The sequence below is a fragment of the Macadamia integrifolia genome, chromosome 9 (assembly GCF_013358625.1).
Source record: "Macadamia integrifolia cultivar HAES 741 chromosome 9, SCU_Mint_v3, whole genome shotgun sequence".
NCBI lineage: Eukaryota > Viridiplantae > Streptophyta > Magnoliopsida > Proteales > Proteaceae > Macadamia > Macadamia integrifolia.
This window is the reverse complement of record NC_056565.1, coordinates 28,407,935-28,423,043: the sequence shown is the minus strand read 5'-3', so window position 1 is coordinate 28,423,043 and position 15,109 is coordinate 28,407,935. Positions and strand designations below refer to the sequence as shown.

Genomic DNA, 15,109 nt, shown 5'->3' with positions numbered 1-15,109 from the left:
ACATAGGAGATACTTCAAACATCAATGTTGAAGAAACAATCAACAACCAAAGAGGCAGGGTTAATGTTAGCCACAATGGTAAGGGGATTCCTCATTTAACCACCATTGATTCAATTCCCACCAATGTTATCCCGTCGATAATTGATCTTATCCCGGATTTGGGTAAGATGAGGATTGTCACTGAATTTGATAAAATTGAACAGTTTAAAGGTCAAAACTTCAAACGGTGGAGGCAAATGATGTTGTTTGCATTAACTCAAATTGGGGTGGTATTTGCCTTGACTAAACCCATGCCGAAAAAAAAACAATGATCCTATAAAGGAGGGCAAAAGGGTGGCTTGGATTCGAGTAGATTAACAATGTAAAAATCAGATCTTGAATGCATTATCCAATGACTTATACCATGTGTATAGTTCATTGGAGTATGTATATTCGATTTGGAATGCTTTGGTAAATAAGTACTCTCTTGAGGATGCTGGCTCAAGAAGGACTTAGTGGTTAACTTTCTAAATTTTACTATGAGAGATAGTGACACCATTTCAAACCAAATTGATCAATTTCAAATCTTGGTTGGAAAGCTAGCAAAGGAAAAAATGGTTCTACCAGAAGAATTTGTGACTGATGCCTTAATTGAAAAGCTTCCATCTTCTTGGTATGCTTTCAAGTTGTCAATGAAACACAAGAAGACGGAGTTGACCTTAGACCATTTGGTTGTAAGGATCAAAATTGAGGAAAAAAATCGGAACAAAAAACAATGGTGAAAAAGACCTTGGGAAGAAACGCTTAAAAGCGAACTTGGTAGAAACCAACAGACAAGACAAGAAAAGGAAGAACCGTTAATACAATGATGAGCCTTCTTTTAAGGAAAAGAAGAAACTCACTTGCTATGTGTGCGGTAAGCTAGGGCACTTCAAGAAAGATTGTCGATTCAAGAAGAAAAAAATCTAAAATGTGAACCTAGTTGAAGACAACGTCTTTGTAGCTATGGTCACAGAAGTAAATTTGGTTGAAAAATCAAAGGATCGGGTATTGAATATTTGTGGTGATATGAAGATGTTCTCTTCTTATTCCATGAGTATGGGAGACGAAAAGGTATTCATGAAAATTTTCCAAAGTGCCCCTATTATGGGGAAAAAAAAGGTAATGTTGAAGCTCACTTCAGGGAAGACTATGGTTCTCACAAATGTCCTCTATATGCCGGACATTAGGTGCAATTTAATTTCAGTTCCTTTGCTTAATAAAGTAGGAATGAAATAAGCTTTTGAGAGTGATAAGGTGGTTATCACTAGGAACAATGTGTTTGTCGGGAAGGGATACCTTAGTGAGGGGTTTTTGTACTAAGCGTTGAAAATATTGTAATTGAGAAAGCTAGTACTTCTTCTGCTTACATTGTTGTCCTACTAATTCTTTTGATTTGTGACATAGTAGGTTGGGTCATAGTAGTGTGAAGTATATCACCAAACTATGCAAGTTAGATATGATCACCAATAAGGTGGAACCCCCTGTGAATAAGTGTACAACTTGTGTAGAGGTAAAGTTAACAAAAAAACCTCATAAAACTGTGAATAGAAAGAGTGATCTCTTGGAATTGATTCATAGTGACTTGAGTGATTATAAGTCATATGAGTCTAAGGGAGGAAACAATTATGTCATAACCTTTGTAGATGATCATTCTAGGTATACCATGATTTATTTACTCAAATCAAAGGATAAAGCCGGAAAGACATTTATATCTTACAAATTGGAAGTTGAAAATCAACTTGACAAGAAGATTAAAATACTTAGAACCGATAGAGGGACTGAGTATTTTAACATTGAAAAGTTTTGTGAGGAAAATAGAATTATCCATGAAACAACCGCTCCATACCAACCAGAATCCAATGGAGTTGCCGAAAGAAAAAATAAATCTCTTAAAGAGATGATAAACTCTATGTTATTGAGTTCAAGTGTATCACTTGATATGTGGGGGAAAGTCATGCTAACGACATGTTATCTATCAAATAGAATCCCACATAACAAGACTGGTATGATACCATTTGAGAAATGGTTTGGAAGAAAACCAAGTCTAAAACACTTGCGGATTTAAGCCTGTTTGGCTAAGGTATTATTATCGGATACCAAGAAAAGAAAATTGGGATAAAAAACATGTGATTGTGTGTTTTTAGGGTATGCTACTGATAGTATAGCATACCGGTTCATGGTGATTAAAGTCATGGATGATGTTATTGAAACAAATAGCATCATAGAATCAAGGGATGTTGAGTTATTTGAAAACATATTTTCCTGTAAGTCCAACTTACCTACAAGTAAGGATAGTCAATTGACTTATGGGGAAAATGAATCAAATGAAAGGGTTACCAATCAAGAATTGGGTAATGGTGATGGAAGTCAACCAAGGATGAGCAAGCGACTCAAAAGACCCAAATATTCGAATGATGAGTGACTTGTCTATTTAGTAGATAAGGCTCCTCTTACATACAAAGAGGCTATTACATCATCGGATGCCGTCTTTTGGAAGGAAGCAATCAAGAGTGAACTAGATTCAATCTTAGAGAATAATACTTGGGAATTGGTAAATTTATCAATTGATTCTAAAACTTTAGAAACCAAGTGGATGGTTTGAAAGAAACTAAAAAGTGATGGGTCACTTGATCGTTTCAAAGCTAGACTTGTAGTCAAGGGGTTTACGCAAAAGCCTAACATTGATTACTTTGACACATTTGTCCCAATCTCTAGAATTGCCACAGTAAGAGTTATGTTAGCAATGACGTCAATACATAACCTGGTCATCCATCAAATGGATGTGAAAATGGTATTTCTAAATGGGGACTTAGAGGATAAAATTTACATAAAGCAACCAGAAGGTTGTATTGTAAATGGACAATAGAAAAAAATTTGTAAGCTTCAGAAATCTTTATATGAATTGAAACAGGCGCCAAAGCAATGTCATTGAAAATTAGACAAAGTTCTAATTTCAAATGGTTTCATTGTGAACGATGCTGAAAGGTGCTTATATAGCAGGTTTTATGGTAGTAATGGCATATTTATACTACTATATGTAATGATATGCTGCTAATGGGAACAAATTTGGAAATAGTGAATCAAGCTAAAAAACTTTTGAAGTCTAGTTTTGACACAAAGGACTTAAGAGAGGTTGATATGATCATTGGGATCAAGATCATCAAGCAAGAGAATAATATTTCACTATCCCAAGCCATTATGTAGAAAATATACTTAAAAAGTATGGGTACCATGAAGTTTCAGCAATTAAAACACATTTTGAAATGGGATGTCATTTGAAAAGAAATTTGGGTAAACCGGTGAATCAAAAAATGTATGCTCAAATTATTGGTTCAGTCTCATATCTAATAAATTGTACGCGTCTCGATATTATCCTTGAGGTAGAAAAGTAGAGTCAACATACTCACAATCCAAGTAAGGAGCATTAGAGTGCGATTGATAGGTTGCTGAGGTACCTAAAAGACACTATAAACTATAGTTTGCACTATAGTGGTAAACCAACAATGTTGGAAGGGTACTGCGATGTAAATTGAATCTCGGATACAAACGAGTTCTTAGCTACTAGTGGGTATGTGTTTACACTAGCAGGCGGTGCCATCTCATGGAAGTCCACAAAGCAATCTTGTGGGACAGGCTCTACTATGGAAGCTAAGTTTATAACCTTAGAAAAGGTGGGAACGAAAGTCGAATGGCTTAGAAACTTAATGGTGGATATTCCATTATTGTAAAATCTGATACCATTGATATCACTATATTATGATAATCAAACGGCTATACATATAGCCAAGAACTAGATATACAATGGTAAAATGAGGCAAATACGCCTAAGACACAATCTTGTGAGACAGTACATAGATGAGGAATGATAACTATCGATTATGTGAAGTCAGAAAGTAACCAAGCTTACATGTTCACAAAGCCCATGTAGGTCAAGAACTTGTGTAGTGCATCTACAGGAATGGGGTTGATGCCTAATCCTTAGGTCATGTGATGAACACCCTACCTATGTGAAGAGGCTTAATGCCTGAATTAGGTTCAAGGGGTACAAACAAAGTCATAGGTGATTAATTCAGTACTACTGCTTATTTAAGTATTCATTCCAAGATGTAGATGGTGATAGTAGTATCACCACAAGGAGAAAGGTTAAGTGGTAAAGCTCTTAATTAGTCCAATCCCATGAAATGTGGGGGTATGTTAATTGTGGTGCACATCGGGGACTAACCTAAGTGGATATAGGGGGTGTGGCCACTACTGATGAAAACTTATAGACAAGTTCTCTAAACATTCATGAGTCCAAGATAAGGGACATGGTCAGTTCAAAAGTCCAAAGTGATTATATGATGGGTAGCTCAAAAAGTAAACTTATGGAATGTGGTTGATGGATCGGTCAACTACATCAATGAGGAAAGGTTCAAGGAGTCTAACTCTATTCGTACTCTGTAGCGTGACTCATTAGACCTAGTGTAGGTTCAAATCCAAAAGACACCTACAATGATGTGTCCGATAGTGTCTAATACAGTCACAGCACATGTGTCCTTCGTGTCATTTGAAACTTGTGGGGGATTGTTAGAATTTACATTTATTTTATTATAATTAAGTTTCAAAATGAGGTTTTTCTTTTATGTGTTTTATGACTTGTAATGGTGTGGGACCCTTAGGGTCAAGGTAGTGAAAAATGGTCAATAACACCCTATGGGAGCCCTAAATTCCATTCATAGTCATTACTATGAGTGGAGTGGTGGACAAAGAGAATTGATTGGGATTAATTCTTAATTCATGTCATAGGTTATTGCCAAATAGAGGTAAATGGTCAATGTCATTATGTGGGTGCCCTAAAGTCCATTCATGGTCACTACCATGAGTAGGGAGGTGGGCTAGAAAAAGGTCAGTAACACCCTATAAGAGCTCTAAATTTCATTCATGGCCATTATCATGAGTGGGGAGGTGGGCTAAGGAATTGATTGGAATTAATTCAATTTATTGAATTAATTCTCAATTCATGTCCATATGACATTATTCTCTAATTAACTTGTCATTAGTTGGAGGTTACTCTTGGGGAATCTAAGAGGGTGCAAGGGTTGGTTCTGAGTCTATATAAACCCAACCAAATACCTTGCAGAGACATACATTTCACACATTGACACTCCATCTATTTCTACTCTTTGCAACCATACAAGTCTTTCTCTTTCTTCTATTTTCTCTAAGTCTTGTGTAAGGTTAGAGGGGGCTGTTGTGCCGTAGCTTTTTGCTCCTAGAAGGGACTAGAAAAATTGTCTTATCTTCTAGTGGAAGGTTGTTTTATCTTGGAGGTAGAGATGTAGAACAACTCTTGGCAGTAGAGGGCATCAATTACGTTAAAGACAGCACTATAAGTGTAACTCAACCTCAATTCAGTTCGAAGTTTTTTCAGTTGTTGTGGTGGTGATTCAACATTTATTTGAAGTTATCCCCATCTCATTTCAGCCAAAGATCAATACTACAACATCATAGTAGTTTATACTGCAAAAGCTTTGTATTGCAATTTGTTTTATTTTTGTAAGAAATTGTAATATAATTACCCAACAAGTTCGCCATGGAGCTGATGTTGTGCGTCAGAGTCTGCAATTCTTTTTTCTTCTTAAGCTCTTACTTAGCCAGCGAAAAAGGTTGATCTATTGGAGGCAGTAGGCTTTCGATCGAAGCTAAGTAAATCTGAAGGTGCCGACTCTGTTTGATACTAAGGGCCCGTTTGATAACGTTTCTGTTGTTTCTGTTTCAAGAAACGGCAGAAACATAAATTTCTGTTTTTAGAAACAGAAACGGAATTTAAGGTGTTTGATAAGTCATGTTTTTAGAAGTCGATAGTAACCAGTGAAAGAATGGCTACAAGTCGTTTCCAGAAACGGCGAAACAAGTTCAACTTCTTGTTTCGCCTGGGTCGTTTCTTGAACCATAAATAAGTAAAAATTTCTATTTTTATTTCTGAAAATAAGTGAAACGAAACAGTTTTATCAAACGCTTTTTACTCCGTTTCTGCTGTTTCTGGAAACAGAAACGGCAGAAACGCGTTTCTTGAAACGTTATCAAACGGGCCCTAAGTGATACATATTGTGGAAACTTGAAACTGGAAATTAGGTTATCATCACTGGAAATTTTTTTGCCTGGGCTAGCACCCAAAGAAATAGAATCTCAAAGGGTATTTTGGAAAATAAGAAAACTTAGAAGGATTTTTGTGAAACCAAAGGTGAAGTGAATTATTGGATTATCTAAGGGTATTTTGGTAAATACATAATCCTAAGAAGATATTTATGAACAGGTAGCAGCAAAATTTCATCATTGGGTAAGCTATATGTGTTGTAATCTACTTTTAATTGCTAAAGACCACGCTGCCCTATGCATTGAAGATGCTTCCATGTGCCCTCCGATAAGTCTTTGTGCGCTGATGTTGCCTGCATCATATTAGATGAGTTCCTTTTGACATATAATGATACATTTACCATAAAGAACACTCCATTACCAAAAAAAAAAAAAAAAAACCAATAAGAACACTCATGAGTCTGGTTAAATTTGGTTGTTACTCGGTTTGTAACTACTGTCACCTCTCTTTTTGTTTAGATCTAAAACCCTTTTTATTGGCTGCAACCCATATTGGTGGTTAATGAAATAGAATCTAAAAATGCGTTTTTAAAAGTACTAAAAACCTATGAGGGTTTTTGTAAACCTAAGAAAAAAATTAATTATTCTATTTCATTGGGTGCCTGCTGGATTGCAGCAGTAGACAAATTTGTCATTATTTATTTTTTATTTACCATTTAATGGGGAAAAAAAAAACCCTAACCAATCACACGTCCCCCAATTTAGTGCAACAATTAAAAAATATGGCTAAATGTTGCCCCCACTGAAGCTATGCTAGATTCTCCTCCCACATGCATATAAATATCGTTAAAAGTTTAAAGATGCCTTTATTCTTTCTAATATTTCATTGACTGCACGTTGCAAGTGATAGTCCGCGGTGGGGCCCATAAGTTACAAACGCATTTGCCGCATCAGACCACACGCACTTATCATTCCAACCAGAAACACGCACATATATTGCGAATTGCATTTCTGGATATATATACTTTGTTATATTTTTGTCAATCTGATTGAGTCTTTCCTTGTCTTTTTTTTGGTACAGTGGCAGTTTTCTGGAGAGAGAGAGAGATGAGGGTAAGCTCACCTTTGTGGGATGCAGTGGTGTTTGCAGTCATGGTAATGGTGGAGTGTGCCTCCATAGGTTTAACCACACTAAGCAAAGCAGCCATGTCTGGAGGAATGAGCAGTTTCATCTTCATCATGTACTCCTATGCTCTTGCCACCCTCATCCTCCTGCCCGCTGCCTTCTTTTTCCACAGGTAACTCTCTCTGCAACTCCTTACTGTTGAATCACAATTTTTGTTCCACTTTTCTAGGGTTTTTTTTTAAACATGTTCTTCACCTTGTGCTTTGCAGGGCAAATCTCCATCCAATGACCTTTTCCTTTCTCTGTAAAATGTTCCTTCTTGGCCTAATTGGGTATCTGAAGACATGCCTATACTGTGAATTTTAAATTTCCTGAATTGTACTTAGTGGGTTTGCTTTGTTTGAACAGATGTATTAAAAGGAAGCCAAAAACACCTTACTGATTATGTTTGTCTTTATATTTTGCAGTTATTTGATGCAAATTTTCGCGTATACTGGCATTAACTACAGTTCTCCTACTCTTGCTGCGGCAATGAGCAATCTTATACCTGCTTTCACCTTCATAATTGCCGTCCTTTTCAGGTTCTGTTTAGATAGTACTTGTGGCTCATTGTATCTGTCTATAAAAGAATGTGTGGGGATTGGGTGTTTCTTAAGAAATTAGCTCTATCAACTATCAAGGTAATTGAATTCATTGATGATAGAGTATTAAAAAAAAATCATTGTTTCTGGTTGGTTTTCTGAAAGATTTTAATTCCACAGTATTCATTTTTCTGTGTTTTAATACCTATGCGACGAGTCAGATCCTAGGTTGTCTGTATGCAGAAGTTCCTTTCTTTACATATTTGTATGGTTATGATTATCTCAATATATTATAACTGGAAGGGATGATCTCAGTTTATTACGAAATGGGTTCTTTTACAAAATCGGCTGGGTCTTCATGCTTCCTTATATAGTCTTTAATGGCTTACTCTCTAGTTTAGCTTTGCTACTTGTAGAGTATTTTTCTAGTGCTTCAGTTTCTTTATCTATCTCACTGTGTCTATGCTTGTATCACTACATTTCTAGATGTATTTATGGATGGATGTCTGACTCTATGTTGAATCCAATTGTTTGGCTCCAGGATGGAGAATTTATATTGGAAAAGCTCAAGCAGTCTAGCTAAATCAATTGGAACCATAGTATCAGTGTCAGGGGCATTCATTGTGACTCTCTATAAGGGCCCACCAATCATGATGGATTTATCATCTTTTAAGTCATCAAATTGGATTCTTCTCTCTTCACAGTCAAATTGGGTTATTGGAGGTTTTTTCTTTGCTGCAGATGCTATGTTATCTGCAATATGGCATAACTTCCAGGTACAGTCCTATTCCAGGACTCCCTTAAAGTTTCTAACATTTAACAACATTAACAAATGGGATAAAACCAAGATAAACTAACATGAATTGTTTATATTTCCAGGCAGCAGTTGTTAAGGAATATCCAGAAGAACTCACTCTGACCTTTTTCTATTCCTTCTTTGGTACCATCCTATCTGCAATAGGATCTCTGATTGCGGAACGAGACAAAAGCGCATGGAGATTAAAGCCTGATTTGGCGTTGATTACTATTGTATACTCTGTAAGCATATAACAAACTCAATCATGAGTTCTTAACTGAAGTAAAAGAATGATCATTTTAGAGTTTATATGATCCCCAATGGTGATAAAAAATTTGGATCTCAATTGTTGACCATGTGGCTAAGTGATTTCTCAATCTATGGGCAACACCCTACATCCCTGCATAGGGCCTAGGCAACAAATTGAACTAATTTCTTAGGGAAAATTTTAATGTGGTAGTTAGAAAATAGAAATGTTTTTTCTTTTCTGGGAAGATCAGAAGATGTGTTGGATGGACTGCATTAGTCATATTCTGGACAATTTCTAGTTAAAATGATGAACGCGACTTTTCTCATTTTCTTTTGAGGTGTTTAACTTTTGGTAATTTGTTTCCTATGCGGACTTGAACTTGATCTACAGCATGTGTGCTTCACTGCAGGGGATGCTTGGGTATGGATTCTGTGTTGGTGCTATGACATGGGCTTTCCACCAAAAGGGCCCTCTCTATGTTGCCATGTTCAGGCCTTTGGGGATTGTTATTGCTGTTGTTATGGGAGTACTTCTCCTTGGGGACACCTTCTATCTAGGAAGGTATCCATTTCTCTTACTTCCTTTTCTTAGGCTGCTTTTATTTCAACTTAAAACACTCCCTGAAAAATGATTAGTGTGTAAAAAATAGTAAATTGAGTATATATTTTCCTGTCATTTAGAATTTTTTGGGTGGACATGATCAAGAATCATGTTAAACATAATTGAGTGAGGGATTGAATCCAGCTATCTGACTGGGGGTGGGGCCCTCCATGGGTGCCAAGAGCACCAATAATCAAGATACCATCACTATTTTGGGTGAACAACTAATGGATATCTAATTACCCAAAGGCTGGGATTAGAATAACGAGCAGTAATCTAGAACAGCAAGCTCAATAATAACCCTTATTAGCAACAAACCAACAACCTGGTTTAGGGTGATTAGATCTGGTTGCAACTCTGGTCACAAGGTCTTTTAGATGTATTGAATGGGTTGCCAAAATTAGGAGCGAATCAAACAGCTAAATTGGAAGATATCAAGGAGTTATGAAAATAGAAAGTGGATAAAAATTAGAAACAGCAGAAAACAGTAACTAAAGTGGAGAAATAGCAATTGTAAACAAAATAGAAAGTAGGGGAATGAATATAGCAACTAAGGAACAAAGTAGGATGAGAGTATAGGAATAGAAACTAGAAGAAAAATATAAACTAGGGCATGTAAGTTCCTGCTGCAGGACACCAAAAGGAAAGCAATGAATTGCCACTACTAGAGAGATTCGATGGATTGATCTGGTGGCTGTTCTTGCATTATGATATGATCTGAAACTGAGAACAGTGCAATAGAAGGCTACTGGGCAGAATAGCAAGTCGATCAAAACAGAAATTGGAGAGAAAACTGATATGCAAGTAAGGGATAGATCCGACCTTTAATGAAAGAAGAAGAAGAAGAATAGAAGATGTGTTAGGCTTCTCACCCAACTGTGGAGAAGAATTGAAGATATGCTTTTTTTTTTCTTATAACTTCAATGAAATAAGAAAAATAGGAAACTCCTCATGCATTGAAGGGATAATCCCTTACAACCACAGTTTTCAACAAAATAGAAACTCTTCTAGAACTTAACAAAATAGAAACTATGACTAGATTGTTAGCATATCTATCCAATCCTTCTACAAACACAACTTACTAATAAAGAAACTAACACAAATCTCGTATAGGCCTTAAATCTTAAATGTTTGGGCTTATGGAATTAGGTCATTACAATAGAAAACCCAAAAATGGTCAGCCTACGACCCATATAACTAACTCATCGGGCACTCAAAATTAAGCCTGTTGGTTCATTCTTGGCCTAGTTTGACCCAGCAAAATAGTCTGGTTTGCTGTTAGATTTTTTGTTCTTCTGAACTGCATCAACAACATCCTGAATTTTGAAATGGATTTTGTTGTTCAACTTTACATACTGCATTCAGTAAAATAGGTTTCCCCCTTTTTAATCCTTATATAATTCTGTACTGGTTTTCAACAAACCTTGTAAAATATTATACGGCAATGCAAAATGGACTCAGTGAAATATGTTAGTTTGAAAGGAAAACGTGACCTCATCTTTGCTTCTTTTTTTTTTTTTTTTTTTTCCTTTTTGTTGGGTAGAAAGGAATTCACAGAATTTTCCCATGAACATGTGACTCTTACCTAAAATTTTCAAAACCTTTTCGAAAGGACTGGTGTCTAGCTTCCCTGCCTGCATACATGGGTTAACTCAAAATTACTCGTTGGCCAAAGGGATGATGTTTACATCCAGCTTATGCCTCCTTCCATGTGTTCATATGAAGCACTTTAAGAGCATCTGTTTCAACCACAACTTTTGGCTCAAACTCTTCGCTGATGATGGCTCCGTTTGGCTCCATTTGGCTCCGTTTGGTTGCAAGGGGAATTAAAGGGAAGGGAAGTGAAATTTTTTAATTTAAAAAGAAATTTTTGTAATCATTACCCCATGTGACTATATCACTGATTCCAAATCATTCCATATTTGGTTATTAAATTTTACTTTACTTTGCATCCAAAGCCCTTTGCTATAAAATGTAAAAGAAAAATTACATGTAAAATGTATCATTATTAAATATGGTAAAAATTTCAATTAGTTTATACAATCTCACATGGGATAATAATTACTAAAGTTTCTTTTTAAAGTTGAAAATTTCACTTCCTTTTCATTTAAATCTCCCTTGCAACCAAACATAGCCGATATGCCATCACCCCTGTATTGTTTACATGTGATAAAATTTCCTTTCTGGTCTTGTATGGTAACAAGCCTACTTGATTGATCCTTTTACTAGCTTATAACTCTGTCTTGGTTTACTCAGTTTGAAGCCACAGAGAGGAGACTGCCAACAGTTAGGGCCTTTCTGAATCTTTTATGGTTCAGATATTTGATCTTGCCACTGAATGCAACCTCTTCACGTTCCTGCTTATGTTCCCAGCTATATTGGAATATCCTAGAAGACCTCTGATTTATGGCCTTCCAAGTGTGCCAAACTGAGCAATCACTCTTCTTTTCATTCTGACCAGTCATTTATTTATTTGATTTGATAAGAACTGCTGCATAAAGATTGTATACAACAAGAAAAGAACCTAGGAACTAGGCCACACAAACAGAAAACCAACAAATAGGTTTTCTACTTTGGAAGAGGTCCCAGGTATGGATACTCTCTGTTTCACCAAGGTAGCCAAGGTGCGTGAATCTCCAAAGACCCTTCATTTCTGCTAAACTGTCCTCGGCTAATTCCTCGTCTCCACAAACACAATCGGTGACATTTTCCTATACATTTTTATCTTCTCAGAGTCCCAAACCAGATCAAAACCATTCTCTATTTAGTTGAATTGCATGAAAGACAGAGGCAAGAAAGTTTGAGTGCAATGGTTATTTTATTTTCTTCTGAAGTATAATAGTTTTGTATTCACTTTCAACGGGTCTTTGTTAATTGTTACCTTGTAAAATGAAAAGAAAATTTAATTTGAAGTTTTGAACACAGAAATTTCCTCATCTTCTGTTTCACTAGAAAGTAAAAGAGTTCAGAACATAAAAATCAAAATTGTAAGGTGCTGAGACTCACTTTATTCATGCAGTTAGTCCCACTTTGAGACCCAATGGTTTAAATATGTGCTTTCGTTTCACCTTGAGTTGAAACTCTGATATTGCTGTTTGGTTTCAATTTGAAGGGTTCAATCTCTCTCTCTCTCTCTCTCTCTCTTCTAACTATAAGGGCAATAATAGTGAAAAAATCCACTTTTTGTGCAGTGTGGTTGGCTCAATTACCATCACTGTTGGGTTTTATGCTGTGATATGGGGGAAAGCCCAAGAAGGGAAATTGGATAAAGGTATTGGCGTAAAGAGCTTGGAACCTTCAAATGAAAGGGCCCCTCTTTTGCAAGGCAATTAAAACATTACTTGGAAGAAATGTAGATATTTGTAAAAATGTAAATTACTCGGAATCTATGCTTTTTTTCTTAGTAATGAAAAGAAAATATAGATATTCTTAAGCTGTCTAACTCAATTTTGCAACATGAGATACAACTGAATCATGATTGATCCTTGATTTGAAGGTTGTTAAATATGAGAATAAATTCATTTCTTTGCACAGCCTGATAATATGAAATAAAAAGGTACTTGTATGATCTAACAGAACATTGGAAGCTGTTTTGAATGAAAATCACTTCCTCGTTTCTCTTTCTGGAATGTGTCAAAATGAAAAGGGCCTTGTATGACTTGGTGAGGTCTTTTTTCAATCTGTACAGTTTTTAGAGAAGAGGGCCTGTTTGGAATTGGTGATATAACTATGTAATTGCTCTTGCTGATCATTTGATTCCGACTTTAGGTCGCTTTAGACCTCAGGATTCTGACTTTACATAACTTGGACCTCAATGTGATTTTTCTGAGGGGGAAGAAGTTTTTGTTTCAGATTTGATTGATCAAGGAACAAAGGTTTGGAGAGTAGATATTATTTGAAATCTATTTGATCCTGTTGTTGCTCACTTTTGATAGTGAGTTTGAAGTTGAGTCAGCCAGGTGAAGATCCTTCAGGACAAAGACAGCCAATAGGTTGGCATCATAGGGGGGCATCTTCATCCAACACCTCTCATTTGCCTTTATGATCTTGATATCACCCGCGAAAGAAATCAAACTGCACACAGAACACCTTGAATAACCATGTTTAATTGGTGCTGTTTAAGCAACGCATTCCAGGCACAGGATTATTGGCTGAGGTGATGCTATTGGTTCTATTGATGAGGTACACTCAGAACAGTTTATCACCTCCTGTTAAACTGTAACTCGGCAGCAGCTATGCATTTGAATGCAAGAGTAGAAGAGTAGATTGTGGGTTGGACTGCAGGTGTATGGTTTGGGTTGGTCATATCATGATCTACGTCTCGCAAGTTTCGTACGATTATAAGGTGAGGAATGCTAGGATTTCCAAGGACAGGACCCCCCCAGATTCACTTATGGAGGCTGCTCAAGTTCATTCATTTGCTGTCAACAGCAACTTGCATTCGGATCAACATGTTAATGGTTCTAAGAGTTCCTTATTCAATATCTTGGATCATGGATGCAGTGTAATGTGAATGGAGCTACTGGGGCTAATTGTTCGGTGCCTGTGATGGTTATTAGAAATCGAAATAGTATCTTAATTGCTGCTGAAGGTGACTTTTGAATCATGTTCTGATCAGAACAAACAAGTTAATTGAATTTGGCATAGCTGTGTCTTTATGCTCGTTGTCATTGTTGTTGAAAGAGATGCACAAGAAGTGATCTAGTATCCAAGTTTCTGTTGGCGATTTCCATAGTCTTCCTTTGCCACTTGGATTTGAATATGCGAATTGCAGAAATCTTCTCCTCTCTTTTGTTGCAAGATTGCTGCTGCTGCTGCTCACACTTTGGCCTGAACTTTTGTTCTATCCTATAACCTTGCAGGCTTGTACCACCCCTAGTTAGTTAAAACGCATTTTGAACGCCTTTTTTTTTTTTTTTTTTTTTTATAATGGAGGGTAATTTTTTATTTTTTGAAATTTCACTTTCCTTCCCTTTAATTTACTTGCAATCAAATGGAGCCAAAGAGGTTGTAGGAAAGAAAAGTAGAAAGTAAACGTGGAAAGCTAGGTTTGTTGCATTCCTCATTGGGCTTGATCTATGGTATATATTCCCAAGGGAAATTTTCCTCAATTCAAGTTGAAGGGGGCTGCGGTTAGGGTTCAAGACCAAGTTTGGGATTTTAGGGGTGAAGATGTAATAAGGGTAAAATCGTCAATGAATTGGGATGTTTTAGGTAAAGATATAATGAGGGTAAAATAGTCTTTTTAATTTGAAACTAAACACCTCATTCACAATGTTAGCTTGGTTAGGTTTATTTACAATAAACGAAAAGCGAGAGAGGTGGATATAATTAAGTTAAACATCAGGGGAGGTGGATGTAAATTTTTCTATTCTCAATTTTAACTGAACCCAATCTGGGTCAACTCAACTTCATTCAATTAATCCTGGTTTCAACCAAAATAGGGTCAAATGACTTGTTAAAATCATAGATCCATGTCAATATAAAAAAATGGAGCTGTGCACTCTACCTCCGGATTGTCCCAGATACATGGGTGATGTTGCTTCCATTTTTGTCTTTGATCAAGGGATCAACATTGCTTCAAGCTTTTCTAGCGATCCTTGTTTGATCTGGCAATTTCTATCTCATAATGGCAAAGAGGTTAACTAATGGGAAATGTA

General features: G+C 36.4%; 1 protein-coding gene across 2 annotated transcripts; it reads left to right on the top strand.

Moving 5' to 3' along the window:
* The first annotated feature begins 7,112 nt into the window (after nt 1–7,112).
* On the top strand, nt 7,113–14,393 carry LOC122088319 (WAT1-related protein At3g28050-like). 2 transcript variants are annotated; one of them, XM_042657543.1, is made up of 7 exons: nt 7,113–7,394; nt 7,492–7,554; nt 7,690–7,803; nt 8,345–8,579; nt 8,683–8,841; nt 9,259–9,410; nt 13,302–14,393. In XM_042657543.1, the coding sequence occupies exons 1-7, from the start codon at nt 7,204–7,206 to the stop codon at nt 13,309–13,311; spliced, it is 924 nt and encodes a 307-aa protein (XP_042513477.1). In that variant the 5' UTR covers nt 7,113–7,203; the 3' UTR covers nt 13,312–14,393. The 2 variants fall into 2 exon arrangements, with proteins under 2 accessions (XP_042513477.1, XP_042513476.1); XM_042657542.1 differs by lacking the exon at nt 13,302–14,393 and adding an exon at nt 12,641–13,071 and having other exon boundaries at nt 7,114–7,394.
* The last annotated feature ends 716 nt before the right edge of the window (nt 14,394–15,109 follow it).